This window comes from Osmia bicornis, chromosome 7 (genome assembly GCF_907164935.1).
Source record: "Osmia bicornis bicornis chromosome 7, iOsmBic2.1, whole genome shotgun sequence".
NCBI classification, from domain to species: domain Eukaryota; kingdom Metazoa; phylum Arthropoda; class Insecta; order Hymenoptera; family Megachilidae; genus Osmia; species Osmia bicornis.
The window spans coordinates 3,550,258-3,572,139 of NC_060222.1; the positions used below are offsets into that span (position 1 = coordinate 3,550,258).

General features: G+C 36.5%; 1 protein-coding gene across 2 annotated transcripts in view; it reads left to right on the forward strand.

Moving 5' to 3' along the window:
- LOC114872922 (connectin-like) overlaps positions 1–20,785 on the forward strand; it is a 174,862-nt gene extending 154,077 nt beyond the window's left edge. For both annotated transcript variants that reach the window (XM_029180680.2, XM_029180689.2), the window contains 3 exons: positions 11,996–12,181; positions 13,144–13,268; positions 15,330–20,785. In XM_029180680.2, coding sequence (XP_029036513.1) covers positions 11,996–12,181; positions 13,144–13,268; positions 15,330–15,578 — 560 coding nt within the window. In that variant the 3' untranslated portion in view covers positions 15,579–20,785. The remainder of the gene's footprint in view (positions 1–11,995; positions 12,182–13,143; positions 13,269–15,329) is intronic.
- The last annotated feature ends 1,097 nt before the right edge of the window (positions 20,786–21,882 follow it).

Here is a 21,882-nt window from a genome sequence, read left to right on the forward strand (position 1 = left end):
TGTAAAGTATCAAACGAGGAGATTCCCTTTTAAATTTCCCTGAAGCATGTGCACAAACGTTTAGGGTGCGCTGAAACGTCGAAGCCTTTTAATCCGAGCACCCAACGCTCACAGTTGAGGAGGGAAAATTTTTCAACAAAAATTCAAGACTATCGCTACGAGACGACTGGTAACCCTGTTTCAGTATTCACGCGAACTTCTTGGCTAAATTGAAATTCAGGATTTAAGGCCGACGTAAAGTTACTCTGCTCGTCGTCAAACGTGCACGTCCTCCTCGCCCTTACCAAAAGGGACTCCATGACATTTGCAAGATTTCGAGCGAAAGCAAATTTAACCTCTCTTCTCTTTGCCAGAGAAGAGTACCTTTTTTTTTCTTCGTAGACGCTGAAGAAAATTAAAAGAAATTCTCGAGCTTCTTTTACGACGTGTTTCGAGCGCGTGAAATCTTATCTACTCGCGCGAGTATCACGGTTTCGCGCGACACGAGTCCGGAACGAGGGTATTTCGAGGGGGAGAAAGATTTCGGTTCCAATGGGTCCATTTCCGAGGATCCAGCTGAAGATTTCGGAAGAGAGAATGGAATCTTGACAAATGGGATGTCGTCGATGCTGAAGTTGTAAATCTTTAAGAGGATCTTTCCATTTTTAGGATCGCTTTGCAGATAGAATGATTTTTCTTTGAAATTCACTTGAAACTTTGCTTACGTCTTCGTTCCATTTTTTGTCTGTTAGCACCGAACTTTAGGACTTGTTGACTGCTTTCCAATTTCTTTGTATCGATCAAATTGGTCGATCTGGAGTTTAGAAAAATTCATTTTAGATAAATTTTCTATTTTTGAAATGCATCCAATTGTAATTTGTAATTGAATTCATAGAACGAAGAAGCAAATTATGTTTTGATGAATTCGTTATTAGAAACATAATGTAAAATTAATTATTAATAGAAATTAAACACTGACAAGGTTGTGCTCGATACAAACTCATTAATACTGAAAAGCAATCTTCCATTTCTGCATATAAATAGAAATATAATTTTCCTCTGAATAAACTAAACTTGATATAAATAATCATGATTAAAAATGATACGGTCAAATTTAATTTATTTAAAAATAAATGAAAATGAATCTATATTTATTTCAACTATTTATGATTCATTCACAAACTGTTACTATTTTATTCACAATACAAACACGATTTGAAGTGCCTGTATTTCATATAAAACATTTTCATTAATAAAAAAAGGATCAAAAGGTAATCCGAAAATCCCACGAATACAAGTCAAAAGGACACATCCTCGTCCACTAGCCATTCACACTAAAGCACCAATCACGCACAATATTTAATCCAACCACCAGTTTCATTCATCAAAGTCTACCTTTTCAGCAGTTCCCCTATTCGTTTGCATATAACCACCATTTTCAATTCTCTCAATTCCCTCTCGATATTCATTTTTCTCCTCTTAAGTTATATACCTGCAAACGTTTCAAAAATTACCAACAATATCACTTTTATTATTTAAGTTTTTCAAAATTCAATTTTTTATTTCGAGGAAGAAAAATTTCAAATAATTAACTCGTAACCGTGACACCGTTATTCACTCGATTATCGTCTCGAATAATAAATTTTGGAAGGAAATTAATTTGGTCAGGAAAGGGTTGACTGGAGCGGGGTGTCGATACCGGATATCCGAGTCGTCTATTTTCGATTAATTAAACAAGAGTAAAGGCAGCAGGAGAAGCTTGCGACCCGCAGCGCAGGAGTGCGCGTGACTGGTGCAAGCTGCACGGAAAGGGAGCCGCTGAACTTCCGGAAGTTTGGCCGCCGTTAAATCCTCGTTACCACGAAGATTAATCCGTCCCGGTTGGCGCCGCGAGGTCCGAACTCTTACCACGTAACAGGACGTGTAATGCGTGCAATTCATCAAAAGGCAATTATTAATTCCGCGGGAAACTAGCCCCTCCAATATCTCAACGGGCCGGAACCCTGGCAAAACGTGAATCCGGCTGCGTACTTCCGGTTTACGGAATACCTACTGGCTTGCCTGAATTCGCAACAATTTCCAGAACGAATTTTTACCGTTTTTAATTCATTTTCAATTCATTTTAACATGATAATTATTAAAATCGTATCGTAGACAGATGTGAAATCTTAATTGTAATTTAAATTTAGAAGATTTCCACCTGACCCCGTCTGTTTCTCCGATGTTATATCAGAAACTTGAGAAACGAAGGTAATGAACGGGATGTCGTAGCGAACTCGAATCTGAAGAACTGTACAACGAACAAGGGTGAATTGCTAGAGGCGTTCAAGACTCAACTAATTCCGCCACTTTATGCGACAGGGCTGTGTTACACGAAACACGAGCAGTACCGTTGGGCAGACTTTCGCGTGAAATATCTGTCTAGATCGGGAATTGTTGCGATATTTCGGAATATCACGCAACATCGTGCAAACGACCCCAGGAACTTATCGATTTCATCGTTTCCCTTTGAAGGGATGGAAATTTGCGAAATTTCGCGCGATTCAAAGAACGATGAAACGGACGTGATAGAATACGAAATAAATTTTTCAATTAAAATTGCATACGAGCCGAATGATCTAGAAAATGGAAGGGAAATTGAACGATTTAAATAAGAATAAAATGAATGCTGATGGCGGCAAGGTACAGGGATGAAAAAAGGATCGATTAAAACAATAGAAGGGAAAAGTTGAGGGAATAGTAGGAGCTGATAAAAGAGCTGTAATCCGAGTGAGAGGAAAAAAGTAGCGATTAACTTAAAGAAGGAGGGCAAGAAGTTAAGTAACAGTCGACTAAGGAAAAAGAACTGAGGCTTCCTTTTTCCAGGAAACAGGACTTGTGAAGGAAAAAAGTAAAAGATGAAACGTTACTGAAAATGAGGGAGGAGATAATAACGAGAAGTCGGGTTAAAAAATAAGTCGAACGGAAGGGAGGGAAAATAAAAGAGCGGGTTGAAGATGAATGGAAAGGAAAGGGAAGCAGATAAAAGTAACGAGCGGGCCGGGGAAAAAAGGAGAAGCGAAGTCGAACGGAAAATGGATCAGATAAGAAACGTGTGGAACAAATAAAGATAACGAGAATAAAAGAGGTGTACGTCAAATTACCGAGCAGGAGTTGGAGAAAGTGATTCGTTCGTCGAAGAAGAAAGGTGCAAGATAAAAAAAAAAGATAAAAAAGGAACAATGTAACGAGGAGAAAGGTGGAAAAACAAGTGAAACGAAACGAAGGAATGAAGCTAAAACGGAGAGAAAGAACAAACAAGAAGGATCGTATAAATAAAAGAGGGAGGGAGATAGATGGATCAAAGTAACGAGTTGAAAGGAGAAAAAAAAAGGAGTTAAACGAAAGAAAAAAGGCGAAGAAAGATAAGGAGGAAGTTCGAAAGGATCGAGAACAAAGGGAAACCATAAACCATGGACAGAAACAAAAGGAAAACATTGAACAGGGGGTGGAAATTAATGGAATGAAGAACTGCGGAGGAAATTGACTTTTTGCAGGATTTATTGGAAAAATTTATCACGAAATTACAATATTCCTGGTAGAAATTATGATACCTAGGGTAAGATTGAAATTTTTCAAAACTTAGTATACAATTTTGTTCGGCTTTTAAAAAATAAATCTTCTAACCCCAGAACGGCGGACCATGGAGAGAAACCCAGGCTTCGCTGCTGAAGGGTTAAAAAGAAATTTCAATCTAAAATTCAAACCGAAGCTAACAAAGTAAAGAAGGCAAAGGCTTTCCGGAACGTCACACGGTAGAAAATATTATAAACAAAAAGCCGGAAGACAGCATAGGTAATCAGAGAATCCGCGTCGTTTCCGTCGTCGTCACCGGAATATTCGCTTACGTCAAACGTCGCGCGATACAGGTCTGGATTAAAATTCGATACGGATATCACGTTCTCCCTCTGCCAATACTATCTCCCGGCCATTCGAGAGGAAATACCGATCGTTAAATAATTCTTGGTCGGCGGAAACCAGCTACGACGACGAAGAGGTGGAGAACTGGTCGCGTAAAAGCTCTTCTGTCGGCGGTTTTCGAAAATCGAAACTGCCAGCCTGGTCAAGGGTATCGTTGCGAACCGGAAAGTGACTCGATCCGGTTACCAGTATCTCCGATCAAAGAGTGAAATACCTCGATCCAGCCCCCTGGCATCTGTTATCCTAACGCGAGGCACGTATTCAATTTTTCCCTCCCCCCTGTCTTTTCATTTTTTTTTTTTTTATTTTCATCGATATGATAGCGCCATCGACAACCAGTTGTCTTCTCTCAGCGACGATCTTTCGTTCGCTTCTGACAGAATTTAAATGACGATCAGATCCCCTGACCTGATGGCTATCGAGTGTAGTCTTGGCAGAAATATAGCCCGCTCGTAAATCGTGCGACTCCACTCATGAGAATATTGATATTTCTTCTGCTATTTTAGAGATAATTTTTTAGAATGTTTTCCTAACGTTTAACAGTGTAATGGAAGGAGGTATAGCCAGAGCTCGTGTCGATCGATTTTCAATATTTGCATTGGCTGATGCTCGGTTTATGGATTTTTGAACGATCCATTTTTATGGTGGTGTCGTGGCTTATGCCCTTCCTACGTTTTTCAAAGCTTCTTCTTAAAGATACTAAAAACACCCTCGGAATTTTTCAGAGGAAGGAATAAAGGATCATAATATTAACTTTACAGCATATGATAAAAGGATAATACTAATAAAATTGTTTCTATAAAAATTTTTTTAATTTAGCGATCAATAAAAGCTAGTTTGTGAATCTAAGGGAAATGAATAACGAAGGGCAGAAATGATTGAGATGGTAGGAAAGGGGAAGGTAAAAAATTCTCTTACATAACAATTACTGTAACGCAAAGAGAAGGCAAATAGCGTGGGAGAAAGCACGAAGGGAACACGGTTTTATTAGCAAAGGTTTGCCTGGAAAATATTCCTGTGAAAGAGAAACTCTTCTCGAAGAATCATTCATTCTCCTCGTATTTCGTTCGCGCAGGCATGTTCTTTCATGAAAAACAAGATAAAAATGCCTGGGAATAAATACTAAAAACCCCGTTTGTTTCTCCCTCGATGATACGCGTACGTTTTCGCGGGATTGAAAAACTTTATTCTATTAAAATTCGCGTTTCCACGATCCGATAAAATTTCGTCCGGCAATTTTCATTGTTAAAGAGATTTCGATGTGATTATCATATTGATCATCGGCAAATTGACTGGCTGCTTTATTATAAACCGACCAGTGGTTGCAGATACGCGTTCCTCTATTAGGAAATGCACACAATACGCTGATGAAAACGTGGAATATTTTCGTGGAATCGATTTTAATAAATTTTTAATTAAACCTGTTATAATTATTAACATCAATATTACATTTTTAATATACTACTTGCCCGCGTACATACTCATTTGATCATCTACTATATTTTGAAGAACATAATTAAAATATGAAGAACGTATATAGAAATTAATGAATTCATTCCGCAAAAATTTCTCTCATTTTTTATTAACGCGTTTTCACATTAAATACGTGCACGGTAATTAAAAATATTATTCTGAAATATTCATACTTTGAAAAGGGGTGAATAGAAATACTTCAGTATAGAAAATTTTAATAAAAATGAAGAGGTGTTATAGAATATTTGTAGATAGATAATATCAATCAAACAATAATTTCTGATGAATTATTTACTTATAAAGGTTTTGTCTCTGTTCACCCCGTTTCGATGAAGAAAGAGAAGAGTCCTCGAAAGATTGGAGGATCCTCGATTGAATCCGGCATGTCGAATTTCCTTGCGTTCCTTTTTCCCCTTTTCATTACACCACCGAATCCGTCGTTATCGGTTTCGTGCTTGCAACCCCTCGAGCCCGGTTCGACGAGGAACAAAACGAGCCGCGATAACGAATGGAAAGTTGCGGCGCCCCGTAAACTAACGCAGCTTGCATCGATGCAGATTAATTCGGGAATTAGCCACGACCCCGTCGATATTGGACGGAAGTGCAAATAGATTAATAAAACGAATCCCCTATTGAACGGCGGAGGGAACAACGCTGGGATACGAGAGTAATGGATTTCCCCCGAAGACAGTGAATTTTTCATGGAATATTTTTTCGGGGGTAGATTTTTCAACACTTTTGTACTGGAAAAATATATCAATCTCTTTTTATTAAAAATTATTTATCCTTCTAGTTCTTCTCTGATCGAAGAGGGCGTGTTTCTATCCGGTGGTTAACCGTCGAAAATCGAGGGGGTGGCTCGTTTAGCATCTCCGAAAGGATATATAGAGGCAGGAGTAGCTCGCGTATGAATATTCAGTCTCGTTTGACGTGATTGCCGCGTATTTCGACGTATCCGGCGAGTCGCGTTTATATTCATGATCGTGAAATAAATCGTCCTCTTCGCGGAATAAACCATCCCCGTGCACTTTACCTTACCCCGACGACGGGATTAATCGCCTGACGCACCATAGAAAAGTAACAACTAGATCGATCGTGAGAGAATAGTAATCGTTGATTCGATCACGGAAGCGTGCACGCCGCACGGAATTTATCGTCTTGAAATGGAAAATTACGAATGGTCGCCGGGTTTAATGGAAACTCCTAATGACTGCTGGTTACGATTATTGAATGATGAAACCGATGACAAACCGGACGCCGATACGATCGGGAACGATAATTACTAATCAATCTCTGGAATAGTATAAAACTTCTGAATTGCTTTCGAATCAAAATTTTCCATTCTGAAAGGAAGAGATGATAAAGGGTTGATCGTATCTTTTGATAAATATTCACCTGCTATTAAAAATGAACGAGCGGATTTTGATCGCAAAATTAATGAACGTTTTATCGATGTCGACATAATTAACCCTCGTTAGCCGACAAAAAGATTATTCCACAAAAATGGTGCCGGAGCTGGTTTAATAAACACCGTTCGCACCGTGAAAATTTACGGTTTAACGAAAGCTGGTGAACGAGTAATCACGATTATTCCGCTCGAGCGAAACACGAGGACGCTTGTAATCATCCGAACGAAAATTACACAGTTATTGTTGTTCAAATGGAACTTTTTCATCGCGGTTTCGACCGCTGATTTTCGCGATTTTTCGTTATAACCCGAAAAGTTGATTGCTCTTTATAGGCTGTTTCGTGGTGAACAGAAAGGTCGAATGGAAATAAATATGGCGATAAATTTTTGGAGCTTTTATGGCGAAAGAGAAAAAGGATAAAATAGCAAAATTTCTGTTTCTCCCAAAAGGTTTATTCATTTGTTTTCATGGTAGTAAACGTGTTAAAGAAAAATAGAAGAACTTATTGATCATCGATCGATCTTTTAATCCGGTGCAATCGATCGCAAAGGGTGCAGGGTACAAAAGCTCCGGCGGGATAGAGGAAACGAAATGACAGAGAACAAATGAGAATCGTCCAATAAAGAGAAGGGATCCGGTTGAAGATTCGCCGGACGTACGTAGATGAAAATTCCAAAGTCAAGAGGAAGGTCTAGGGATAAGAAGGAGAAAGCGGTCCGTTTCTGAAAGGAGGCAGGATTCGGAGAAGAAAACCGAAAGGTTGCTCCTTTCTCTATTTCTCTCCGCAAGAGGACTCTTTGGCTGGCTTTCATTCCGTCGCACGACCGATCGATCTTCGATGTCTGTTGCCTAGACCAAGGATCAAAAGGACTAGGAAAACCCGAGACGAAGAAAAAGGACACCCTAGAGAAAGGTTGAGGAGTGGCGGACCATGAAGAAACTCCAACCCTATTTCACGGATGCGTAACAATAAATCAATAGAATGGGGATTATACGAGAATAAAAATATTTATTTTAACAAACCATTATTTAACATTTACTTTAGATTACTTAAAAAAATTAATTTCTTTTACAACTTATTCTTCGAGATTTTCTCTGATGTTCCGCTTTAATTGAATCAGCAGGGAGGGGTTACGTTTTCCAGAAAATTAGATACACTTTCACAGTAAAGTGGCTCACGTGTAACTGGTATCACCCTGGGTGGGTCTCCGAACGATCGGTCGCACGAAGCGTACTCGATGAGATCGTTCAAGCGGCGACTTACGTGGATACGAGTGGTCGAATGATTTATTTATTCCATGCCAAGTTTCTACGACGATTTTACGCGATAACGTTCTGTATCGTGGGAGTAAAGAACACCATTCGTGATACCATTTATAGCACAGCGAAAAGATATTAAATAAAAAATATTATTTAATTTCAACAAAAACCCCATGAGCATAAAAATACAATTCATATTACGAATGAACCAAGGAAAAGATTCTTCCCACGAGCAAACAGAAAATTACCGCATTAATACGGAAAAGTGTTGTTTACCTGAAACAAAGGAGGAAAAAAAAGTGAAGAGAAGAAATACGGGAATTAAAGTCAGTAGTTTCATTTTCGATTCAACGAAGAGAGATTAGCGGAAGGCAACACCGGGCTGCTATGAATGTAATGGATACGAGGGTGGTGATTGTTGCGTGGACAATGGCGTTTAGCAATTATTTTAAAGCGCCGCTCGAAACAATAAGACCCGTCTCGTATATAGTAACCTGCTCCATATTCGAGCTTTGACGCTCAGAATGGCTCATAATAACAGCAGAAGCGGTGACTAAGGACGAACCGAGACAACCCGTCTCTCTTCCTTCAATCTTCATTTATCATGCTTTCATTGTTCCCAGCCACTGGCTCATATTATATCCGTTTAATTCACGTGCTTCAGCTTCGTTACCATTCGAGAAGACTACGTTGAAAAATCATTAGAACTTTGGGGAAATAGAATTCAGGTCAATCGGGGTACTTGACCCGGGCCATCCACTTGAATACTTTCCAAATACCATGAACACGTTTATCAAATTTTATAATAAATGACAGATTTAATTGCTGTTATTGAGATAACTTTTGCTGGGGGTTCAAAAATTTCTAGATACACTACTTTATCTTTAAATATAATGTTGTGCAAATAATTTATTTTAGATACCAAAAGTTTAAAATTATAGAAATCATCGTGGCGTCAAAATTTTAAATTAAGTTCACTTAGGTGATCAAAGGGTTAATTAGTAACGACAGATGTCGAAGTTAATAAATATTGGACTCAGGAATTATCTTCATTTCTGTGAACAAATGAGAATGTTTCGAAGCTTTATAACTCGGAGCAGAAGTTTCGGCTCGATCGAGCGAATTAACATAGAAATACCCCTGTTATTGCGAGTTGAACGACATTACCATCGTTGATTGTTTCCGTAGCTGGTGGTGCACTGTGAAACGCAACAAGGCAACAAGATCGACCCTTGCCGCTCGTTTTCTCTGCATCTTTCATATCCTCGACCGGCGACCGTTTCGTCCCACGAGTCCTCCGGGATCTTGTGCTGAAAATTGAAAGGCCACCCGTCCCGTTGAAACAACCGGACGAGGGGAATGCCTCGTGAAAGAATAACGAAATAATATAGAAAGGATCTTCCTCGTTTGCGAGACTCTGCCTTCTGATTCATTGCGAAATTCAGGGAAAATATCTTGACGAAATCGTGCTCATTGAAGGCAGATGAGAAGCATCCCAGTAAACTTGAAGCATTTGTTGAGGATTTCTTGGTTTCTTTGATATGCAGGGTGACCTGAATTTTTTAAAAATTATTAATTTTCCATATTTAAAAATTTAGAAATATTTGAAATAGAAATTGTAACCGCTAGTTTAATTTTTAAAAAATTTTTTTGATGATGAGACTATCAATCTGCATAATTTACAAAATACTTTTATCATCACGTTATGAGATTGAATGTATTATGATATTTGAAACTGCGATTCAATATTAAATTGCTAATTGGTAATTATATCCCAAGGATATTTAATAGCGATTGAATTTTCTATCGCTATCAAAATTAATTAACAAATTTGACAGTGTGTCCGAATCGATTCTTCTTGTGTGATTAAATTCATTTAAGAGGATAAAACGATCCCTGGCTCTAATTAATTTCTACAGAAATGGAACATCGTCCTGTCGTTTCATTAGGACCCATTCAATGTCAGACGACATTTTTGCGGACAATTTCATAATTATTATGTGCATTGAATAGTTATCGACGGTAGAGGATGATTCGAGGTAGCAATCGGGATTTATTCAGTCAACGACAAACGAGTCGAAAATGAAACACGAAATGTTGTCATTCGTGGTGCACGTTAATGGCAATATTTAACTGGTCGTTTACTAAGTAATTTTTCAGTAAAATATCAGCACGATTAAACGCGTTCGTGCATGTAAAATTTACATTTCATCTGAATCAATCGCTCAATTTCAATCTTTTCATCTTTCGAACATCGAATTCATTTAATTCATAACACGTTTGTCCGATACAAAAATGAAAAATAAAAAAATCCTTTGAGAAATGAAAATAACAAAATTCGTGTTACTCCAAACGGTTTATAGTTTCATGTAAAATGATTTTACAATTTTTTATCGAGGCACAGTGTTCAATAAACTTGCTAGAATTATTTTACCATTCGATAAAAGGTCCTCGATAAATGTCATTCCACATCTGAGAATTCTTTCATCGGCTATTCCAGAGATCGTCTACGAGCTGTTTTCAATCGAATCGACGATATCAAGGCGAAATCCTGATGCTAAAGGACGAAGGATCAAAAGAAGGACTAGCGGTGCACAGCGAGCTTTTCCTCCTTTGAACTGTCGCAAATGTTTTCTTCAAATTGAACCCATTTTCCTTCGCGATGGAAAATGTATACATAGGCACCGGTATAAAGATACTTAAAAGTGATCAAATTTTAATCCTTTTCAGATGAATAAAATAATCTATGCAAGGTATTAATTCATTTTTTTCAATTGACGATATTCAAATATTTAAATGATGGAAAATTATTTTTAATCATTAAAAAATTATTTTTGAAATTCATTCTAAGCTTTTCTAATGTAATAATTTTATTTCAATTCTTTTATTTTAATGTAAATTTTTTAGATTCAAAATTAGCTCGTTCTGAATCATTTTTCTAATATTCCATTATTCTAGAAACCTCCTTCTATATTATCATATTTCAACCCCTATTTGAAAAATCACCGAACATCAACAGTTTAGTCGAGAAATCAATCTCCAAATATTCAATCTGAAAAAGAAAATCTATCCCGAATATTTTCACAAAATTCCACGGGCTTCACAGTTCTCGAATCTTTCTATCGCAGTGGTCGTAGAGGATTTTCGAGAGTATCCAGCACCGCAAACCGCTTTCAATCAGTGATATCGGTACCGGTGGTTCAAGGGTGGAAGATTTCCCGGCGCGAAGGGCGTTCGAATCAAAAGGGAAGACAAGGCAAACGACCAACATTTCCCTTTTCCCGAGCGTGCTGCGAATGCTTTTTCCTCTCGCTCTATCGTTTTCATCCGCTAGAATAGAGAGTATATCGAGAACCGATCATCGATTGTATCGAGATGAAGGCGAATGAATAGTTCTCCTTCCACGTCATACCATGGACGAAGCTTTTGGAATCGAACTTGCAATGGTTCTTTTGGAAAAATTTCATTTACAATGGAAAGGAACAGGGTTACATTAAAGGATCGATAATTCTCCATATTTGAAATTCTTTAACCCGTTCAACGAGACGAGTCAGTGTATGTATGTTTACAAATACACGCGCTCGATTCAGGGTCGGAGCTCAGTTGTTTTCAGTTCTTCAAACGTTTCGGTCGAGGTTTGTGTACTGTGAGTCGAGCCTGCTTCAAGCATATGAATTTCTATATACAGGGTGTCCCATAACTGGTGGTACAAGCGAGTAAGGGGTGATTCTACGTGAAAAATTGAATAGAAAATGTAGAATAAAACTTTTTCATATGACACTTTATTTTCGAAAAAAATAAATTTGAAAAATGATCGAGGGTCGTAAGCACGAAACGTTTTTATAATGATAGGGAATTAACGAGCTCCTATTACGAATTTTTCTAATCTAACATGAATGTATTTTTGATTTCAGGAAATAAACTGATCTGCGACTGTAAATTGGCATGGATCTGGGGGCTGAGGAACGAGACGAAGAACCGGAAGCTACGAGTCGGCCTGGAGGAACTCACTTGCTTCCTGGAGAGCCATAACACGACTCTGAAGATCAACAACGAGAATCACGAATGGAACGAGGCACTCGAGATTGCACGAAATCAAGGTAAGTTCCCATCCTTTCCTCCCCCAAACGTTACACGCACCCCTCCACTTTCTTATTCATTGTATTACGAGATTTTGCGAGTGGAATCGTTGATGTTGTCCTCCTTCTGAATACCATATTCAAAAGAGGCCGGTCTCTGTTCTTCTGCTTTTCTCCTCTCGAATTGAAAGAATGGTCGACGAAGAGCTTGCACGTTTCGCTTCGTTCATTCTGCTGGAAGAATAAGGAAACTACTTTCTTCCGAGTTTTCTTTTCTATTGTTCTATTACACTCTTCTTCCGATTCTTTGATGTATGAATTAACTTCTATTGTCTTTGGGTTGGCGCGATGATTGTAATGAAAAATTAGGGAGGAAGGAATTTCACAGCCGTTGTAAGCTCGTGGAATTATTTTTCACGGATTATTCATATTAATGAGAGAAACAGACGAATTTTTGCGAATGGAATATTATTCTTTTTGTTCAATTTTGTTTACCAAATATTTTCTGTTTATTATTTCCGATACCGATACGGGATTCAATTCTGCACGAATAAACCGTCCGCATGTACAATTTCTTTGCAAATGGAACAAAACTTTTGTAACGTGAATCAGTGATTCGTTAAATTCGCTTTTCATTTATTCCATCAATGCGCCATTTGTCATCGCTATTGCACAGAAATAAAAGGAGTAATTGAAACTGAAAAATATTTAAGAACATTAATGTTGTGTTTCAGTTAATTCGTTAAAAGTTTGATATTAAAGTGTAGAAATACGAGGGAATTTTATTTATTTTATTTTTTTATTAAAAGCTATAGAAATAAAATTTTTTTTAAATTGTACATCAAAGGGTTGAAAGAGAATGGGTATTTCTAGTTTAACAACGAAATTTTTGTTCGAATGAAAAAGCAACAAGCTTAAACGCATTTTCAACGGTAGCTCGATATGTATTTTGTTCAAATTTTCGGTTGTATGTGCTGTTACAGAAGAATATCTTGCTGGAAACTCAAGAGGTGGTAGCGTCGACGAAGACGACGCTTACTTGGGCGACGAGTACGAGGGTAAAGATGGATACGAGGATTCCTCCTCAAATTCCGATTTTCAGCCGAAGGTAAGATATACGTTTACTTTTCTATATTTTTCTTCCTCCCAACAGAGGAACGGAATCAATTTTCCTTCGACTCGCTCCTTCTTAAAATTTCCTTTCGAATTAGAGCTTGTGCTCTTAGTTTTCTTATCAGACTGTCGTTTATTCAGCTGCTTATGCACTTTGCAAGTCTTTTAGGAAGTAAATATTATTACAGCGATGTATTTGTAGTAGAAAAATCGATGAGGGTACCATTATTGCGTAAACCATTAGAAAATTAAAGAATTGGGAAATTAAGGCATTAGGAAATTAAGAAATTGGGGAAGGGTAATTAGAAAATTGGAAAATTATGAAAGTGTGAATTCCGAAAATTAGAAAATTAGAAAGTAAAACTACAAAGCCTCCAAAAATCAAAATTTCCAAGTAGCAAAGCATCGATCTCCACCCTGACCGATAAAATTCAAAGTCTGCAGTTTGTAAAACGACAAAATCGCGTGTAAGGGATGAAACTTTAAAACTTAAAGTTTCCCTCGATTTCAAGGCACAGGACTCTATTCTTTCGAGAGAAACTGTTGAAAAAGAAGAACAAAAATACGAGAGACCCAGGGTGTATAAAACGAAGCTCCGAAGCTTCTTATCACGAAGCTCGACTACCTTTAGTTCTCTCTCGTTGTTCGACGTGCACGGAATTTCACCCTGGCTATTTTTTATTCAAATGGACGTCGAACGATAATACAGATAAGCCAGAAGCTCGTGACGATTTTTCGAAAATCGAATGACCGCGATTCGCTGCAATACTCTCTATCTCTCTCTCTCTTCATTCGTTTTTTTCAACAAAGATTTATCGAGTCATAAAACAAGCGTTGGAGAATCGAATCGAGTTTAACAGAGGCCAGATCGAATTTGTTTAACCAACCAACATTTTTATATAGCAACATACAATTAACAGAGAGTCGTCTATTTCCTATTTTCGTTTGTTCTCGCTCGATTACGATCGCCATAATTCATCCCATGTTTTTCAGTTTTCTTTTGACAGCTGTGAAATCGATTTCGAACAAATATCCTGTGTACGTATACATATTTTTTTTCTGTTTCTATGTTGATACCATGTCAAACGGAAAATGATTTTTTACAATTGAGAAACAGAGGATGTTGAGGGGTGAGAAATGTGTATATAAAATTGTGTTTCGTTGTTCGATAGGGTGGAATCGATTTTGGGAGATTTTAACTGGATTTTCAGGGATTTGTTTTGATTGCTTGTACAATTGAACAATCGCCCTTTTGATTTTTCAAAGAGGAATTTGAATTTTGGGAATCTGGGCCATAGTGGCACTTAAAGTTTAATGTGGTACAAAAATTACAGAAATTAACAGAGACAAGTATTTTAAAATTTGATGAAACATTTTTTTGAAACAATTTCCCTTACTTTACAGTGTTAGTAGATCATGGAAAATAAATATTGCCCTATCAAGGCAATAATGATTTTCAAACGTTTATTTGTGTTTAATTATATTTGTCATGTAAACAGTATTTGATTTCACATTTCACCAGGTTGTAACGAGTAATTTTACAAGTTCAATCGATTCGTTAATGCGTTCGACGGAAACTTTGGACTTTTAATCGGCACGTGAAATCCATGATAATTACTAGCAGTTCATTTCGTATACAGCAGAATCCCTATTAATCGGCTCGTGTAATGCATACATCGAATTATCCTCGGCTATTTTCCCGCCGAAGAAATTAATTTCCAACTTTTCTCCAACGGGGAAATGGAAAGCAGTAGCGGAGAAAATGGCCTTTTCTTTTATCGGAAGTTCCTTTGCTTTTCTTTTCTATGAAAATTATAAGTTCAATTAGCACTTTCATTTGCTATCTTTTAATAATTATAAAAGGTATACAATTTTCACACTAATTAACTTGGGGGAAAAATTAGATATCCTAAGACATTGTTAAATATTTAAACTTCTCCAAATTCACAAAACTAAACTCATGTTAATCTTCCTCCAAAGTCATCAAAATCAAATCCTCTCAGATCCGATATTAATCATATAATAATTGAAAAATCTCTGCGTCTATTTGTTCCAGATGCTGATGCTGGAAGGGAAGATGGGTTACGTGAAGAATTTATTCGATTTAAAATTAGAGGAACTCCCATGCCCGGAGCCCTCGAGAGAGGACTTAATGGCATCCGAGCAACCCTCGGGTCGCCACGAGAACGCTCGTGTCGGTTCGTCAGGGTCTATCTGGTCCTCTTCATCGTCCAAACCTGTTCATCTCGATTTATCCGTCCTCGCGTGTTCCCTGATTCTTTTCTTGTCGGTATTATTCACGTAGAAGAGGCTTTGCTCATCAAACGACCCACGAAACAGATCAGAAGGACGGCCCGTGGACGAGGACGAGGACGTTTCTCGGTATTCTGAAATATAAGCGTGTATTATCTAACGAATCGCGCTGGTGTGTGCGTGTGGGTGTCGTGTGTGTCCTCGGAGACTCGATGATGATCTAACGAATTTAGGACACTTCGAACGGCCTGTACGAAATGAAAATGAAAGAGGTGGCTCTTCGTCGTCTCCTAAGAGGACATCTTGTTATCAGTGGAATCATTTTGATGAGACTTCAGTATGTTGATGATAATTGATGGAGAAGGTTGTGCAATGATCGAGCTCATGATTTTTTAGAAATTGAGTACATTTTCAATTTTTCAGACATTTGACAATATTTCATTGGTAGGTAATTGAAATTGTAACTTAAAATTCCAGGTGGGCATTGCGAATAATTTAGAGTTCAAAGCTGATAATAATTTCAAAATTAAATCTTCAATTTTGAAAGAACAGTAATAATTTGATTGCTAATTAATATTGGAGATTAAAACTTCAAGTAGACGTTTTGAAGAATTAAAATTAGGATGTAAGCTGGTTATGCTTTTAAGTAATGAAGCTTTCAAATTTTGGAGATAAATATAAAAATGAAATTTTAATTTCTATATCAAAAGGCACCATCAATTATAAAGCTCATGAGCTGTCATTTTGACAAACAGCTAGAAGTGTGTCTCGAGTTTGACGGAGACGACGTTGAGTCGAATCACTTGTTTCTTTCCGGCGATCAGGATGCCACGAGTGATTCCATTGTCGTGAAAGTATCATTCAAAAGCTTGTGAATCGGTGAGGACACGTCGGAAACGTGGTGAATTGGATATCGAGCGTGATACCACGAGAAAACACCAACGCCTGGAAGTGTTTGAACATCCTCAAAAGAAGGTACACTCTGATTCAATTTCTATATCCTGTCTTTGTATGATATCTTTTTAGTAACCATTTTTTTTTTCGGGGTATCTCTTATTCTGACGATTCTATTCTTTAGAATATTTATATACTCGTTGGGAAAAAGTCTTCGTGGTGAAATCCTGAAACATTTCAAAGAATTTTCTTTTATAAAATTATAAGTATTTATATTAATCAAATTTTTGAAGAATTTGAATTTTTACAAGAATTTTTAAATAGAATTAATTCTCTTTCGTTTATCAATTTAGTAATTAACGCACAAATTTTAATATTCCCATTATATAATATTGGCACCCTCTTTGTATTAACAAAAGTGTTTGGTTTTAACAAAGATACTTTACCGCGTTAAAATCATAATTAATATTGAAGATATTCTAATCAAAAGGGACATTAATATATCGAGCCTGCTAAAATTGAATAATTTGCATTTCGGAATTAATTGTAATATCATTGCTCATATAATAGAAACAACAATCATATTGTAATTAACATAATCAGTACCACTAATCGTCATAAAATAATCCCCCTATTATGTTCATAAAGATAGGATATATTGTTGAGTCAAACCCTTTGAGGGACCCTTTTACAATAAATCCCACAGATAAAATGCAGTAGTAAAATTTTTAATCCAATTTGAATAAAATTCAATACGAAATAAATTCTACAAATATTGTTAGATCAAATAAACCGTTTCACAGTAAATTCCACAAAAATATTCCAATAGTAAAATTTTTAATTCAATTTAAGTAAAATTCAAAATGAAATGTACCAAAATACGAATAGAAATAAATCTTCTATTGTCTGGTCAAAATATTTTTGAAGTCCAGTGAAACGAAGACTTTTTCGATCGAGTTCAGATCATCGTCGCTTGCCTTGTTCGCATACACGCAAACGCACACACATATAAGATTGTTTTCCACGAGGCCATGGCGATTTCAGGCCAAACGTGTCGGTTCTCGCGAGAATTTCGTTTCACTCGCGAATCGAGTTCGACGATGGGAATAGAAGAAAAGTTGGTCGGTGGACGATCCACGTTTAGTCAATTCCCCGTGCAATCGCGCCGGTTTTATCGGCGTCGAGATCGTCGTAGATCGAGAAACTCTCGAATTTCCGTGTCTCCGTCGCCTTTGAAACGCACAAAACTTTTCGAGACTCGAAAACTCCTTTGAAACGATCGTTCCAAGAGTGGCAACGTTACCACCAAAAATCTCTTACCGATTTCAAAATCATCCCATCACTGTCCATTTCCTTTTTTTTTTCTTATCTAAATATTCCATTCGAAATCGAAACGAAAAATGTTGAATTCATCATTTTTATATCAATGATCTCGACGTCTACGACGATTCGAATTTCCGGTGAATCGTATTTCCGACTTCAGCAGAATCGCGACTATACATTAGATGAATAAATTACCGAAAATTCCGAGGCGTCGTGATCGTTCCCTCCGAATCGTGTCTACGTCGTCCCTTCGTCTCCGTCGAGGCTCCTTCAGCGAGCAACGTGTTAATTGCGACGCCTAATTGAACGTCAGACAATCGAGAGCGAGCTCGTCGCCCTGAACAGAATCTTCGTACGGAATTTTCTATGGTGTACAGCCGGACGAGGTGTAAAACGAGACGATAAAAGAGCTGCGTGCTCGAGGAATCGATGCCTCACGATGATATCGTCGTTGCTTTTGTATCATAGACGAGCGTTTCTTCTTCGGATGATTATCTGTGAGTACCTTTGTTTCCGCTTCATTTCAAAATCTCATCCCTCCCCACTTCTTTTTTTTATTGTGCCATCCCTTAGATGTTAACTTATTATTCATAGCTGTTAGATAGAAGGATTTTTAGGCTACTGTACATTGCTCGTGCGATTTTCGTGGAAATTGTTTAATTTTTTTCTTTGAAGTTGTTGGATTACAGTTTGACAAAATTACGATATATTAAGTATCGATTTTTAATAATTTTAACAAATTTTCAATTGGGGAAAAATAAAAGGTATAGAGTTAATTTACATAAATTATAAAGTTGAAAATTACCAATTTTTTGCAAAGTCAAAACTCTTATCCATCATCTTCAAATAGATCGAACATTTTCCACGAAAAGCACATTAAATTTATGACCAAATATAATCACGCCTAAGTTCGATCGCCTTCTAATTAACTAAATTAGCAAATCCTGTGTGAGATCGATGGACCACGAACAAACTTGTCGAATCAATCGCCGATTTCAATTGTTTCTCGCTAGAAATGGTTCCCCGCGTCGCTTTTATCGTAACGTGAAACGAACGAAGAATGATAATCCATCGTGTCAGGAAATTGGTCCCTGATAAGGTGGACGACCGATTGATAACGTGGAGTATCGCTTGCCCCAGCGCGATCTAGCAACAGAGGACAGAATAGCTAAAAAAAAAAAAAAATTATCGATAATGTTGAGATTGTTTGTCATAGTATATGCGTTATCATAATATATAGAGTATCGCGATATATAGTATATGAATGGTCGGACTGCAAAATGACGTGGCCGGAGACGACGGGGTTTCAAGTTAATGGATATTGAAATTTGAAGATTTTAACCCTTTACAATCAAAAATTAGAAAATATACTATAATTGATTTAAGTGTACGGATTTATTTGAATGGGATGAATTTTAGAAATTTTCTATAGGGAAAGGGTTGGTTGAACAGTTTCTGATCGTAAAGGGTTAATCGCTTCAAGAAGAACAAGTATGGAAGTTGATCCAACGAATTATACCGTGAAAATCTTTTCTATTCTAATTCTATCTCACCAGTGTCGTTAAATATTGGAAACGTGATATGGCAGGAGGATTATTTGAATGCTAGAGGAATATTTTGTTCAGAATTTTAAAAAAATAATAAACAGCGTATCATTTTTTCAAAAAATTATTAGTTGGTTAAAATTCATACTTTGAAGATAATGACGAGGTAATAGAGTAGGTAATTGTAGTAAATAATTATATTCAATTTATATTGAATTTTAATTGAAACAATGAATAAATGCAGCAGCTTGTAATCTAAATTTATTCGTTAAGAAGGAAAATTAAATTAGCATGAAGGAGAAATCTCTTAGAATATAATAAGATATTCCTGAGATAATAATTCGCAATCAGAAATACTGCTGTCTGTATATTGAGAAACTTATTCCAATTATAAAAGAAAAATGTTAAAGTTTAAATTGAATAAAATACTCGAGCATTTCTGAAATATTCTTTAAAAAACGTAAGCTAAAAATATTACTCGTTAACGATGTAGATTCTGAATCCTCGAAAAAATTTTTTAATTAAATGAAAATTTGTACAGAAAACTGAATCAGAAAAGAGAGTTATGAAGTCTCCACTTAATAATCTGTTTAAATTTACAAGTTGAAGTTGAACTTCAAAGAACAATATACTTTTTCTTCTAAATATTACTTCGGATTCACTGCAAAAAATTCTGTAATTAAGTGAACAAATTAACAAAGAAAAATTACTCATTAGCTTTATAAAATATGCAAAGAAGAATGTTTCCATGAATATCACAGAATTTTTATAAATTATAAATGAAAATTCATTTTGATTAATTGATTACCATAGTCAATTATATACCATATTTGACCATAGTCAAATTGGTCACCAGTAATTAGTGCTAAAAATTTAATTGATTTGAATAATCAGAGATTAAAATGGAGCATTAAAATTGCAATTCAATCTAGTTTGTAACAGAGTGTTTTTCCTCCTGTCATTTCGAGTGATTTTCGCTTAAACTCTTCATCATCGTCATTGTCGTCATCGTCAAAAGCGTCCTGCAAAATGGCATTTTGTGGCACGACGTCTGTTGTCAATCGAGACGCACGCACGCGTACAAAGGGAGACAAAAAGATGAAAAAGTAGATATAAATATATATAAAGAGAGAGAGAGATGAAAGAAAAAGAGAGAACAATAGAATTATGCGGGGTTACCGCGTGCGCCACGTTATTCCGTAACACCTTGACTGCCGCAGTGGAAATGGCCATACGTAGTACGGCACATTGTAATAACGATTACTATGCACACCATTATCCTAATTTTCACCTTTTAATTTCCTACTTTTACACTATTAACCATTGTCTTAATATGAAGGTATCTGTATCCACTTTGACATTTAAAAAAGTGATTTATTTCAAAATCGTTTTGCACATTTTTAGGTCTATATTCCATGTCAATTTTAATACTTTGATATTTTACTATAAAATATAAAATGGTCAAAGGGTTAAACAGGACACTTATGAATATTTTCATTGTTAACACAAGATGTCATTAATTTTTAAAAAATTGATGAACCTATCAATTAAAAAATATGGTATTTTTCTCATCTAGAAAATTTCCAAAAAATTATTCATTTTCACGTGTCTTCTAGAGATAATCGTGCTTTAGCAAAGATAATATTTTGAAAAGACATCAGAAGTAACTGACCCTTTCATTCCCAAAATACTTATGGCAGTCATAGTGTTGAAATAAAACATCCACAACCCTGTAAGGGTGAAAACCATCAAAGCACGGTGGTCCACGTTTCCCATGATGTTTCACGTGCGTAGAGCGTTCTCATTAAATTCAAGATTTCAAGTGTTCTAGAGACGTGTTCCGAGTTTTTTCAATGATTCTCGATGATCATAATAGGATATAACGTAAGCTAGGCTTAAGTACAACTCTCTAACTTACTAATAAAGAAAAAAAGTCTGTCTCTGTCTCTCTCTCGCACACTGGAAACATATAAACATGCATACGCACACACACACACACACACACACACATACAGAACACATGGATCCTCTGACAAAACAAAAAATAATAAAAACAAATATTAAGCTCGTAGGTACCAAAGATAAGGAAAGTTCGGTGTTAGTCGTTAGGATGCTCATTAACACAATGATTCATGGTCCGCCATTTGATCACAGTTGTCTTTAAAAACAAATATATTAAAAAAAAAAAAGAACGAGCCATTCAAAAAAAGGAACACGAGTGTCCAACTGATATAAAAGTGACAGTGGTTGTCCTCATTTTTAAACGGACACAACGTGTTCCTTTTAACGACATTTTCTCATTCTTTCATTACGGTTTCTTCTGTTTTCTTCTTTGAATTTTTCATTTTTCGCAACAGCATCGTTGTTCGTAATTCAAGAAACGTCGAATCGTGATTATATAATATTGTATATCGTGATAGATACGTAGACGACCCTCCCTCTGTTCGCTCATTAACAACACGTGTCTATCAACGTTTAAAGAGGATTTTTACCATTTTTTCTATAGACTCTGAACGATTAATTAATTTAAGGTAACGGGCGTGAGTGCGCTAATCGATAAGTTCTAAGGTTTTTGGATATTGTACTACTTATGGA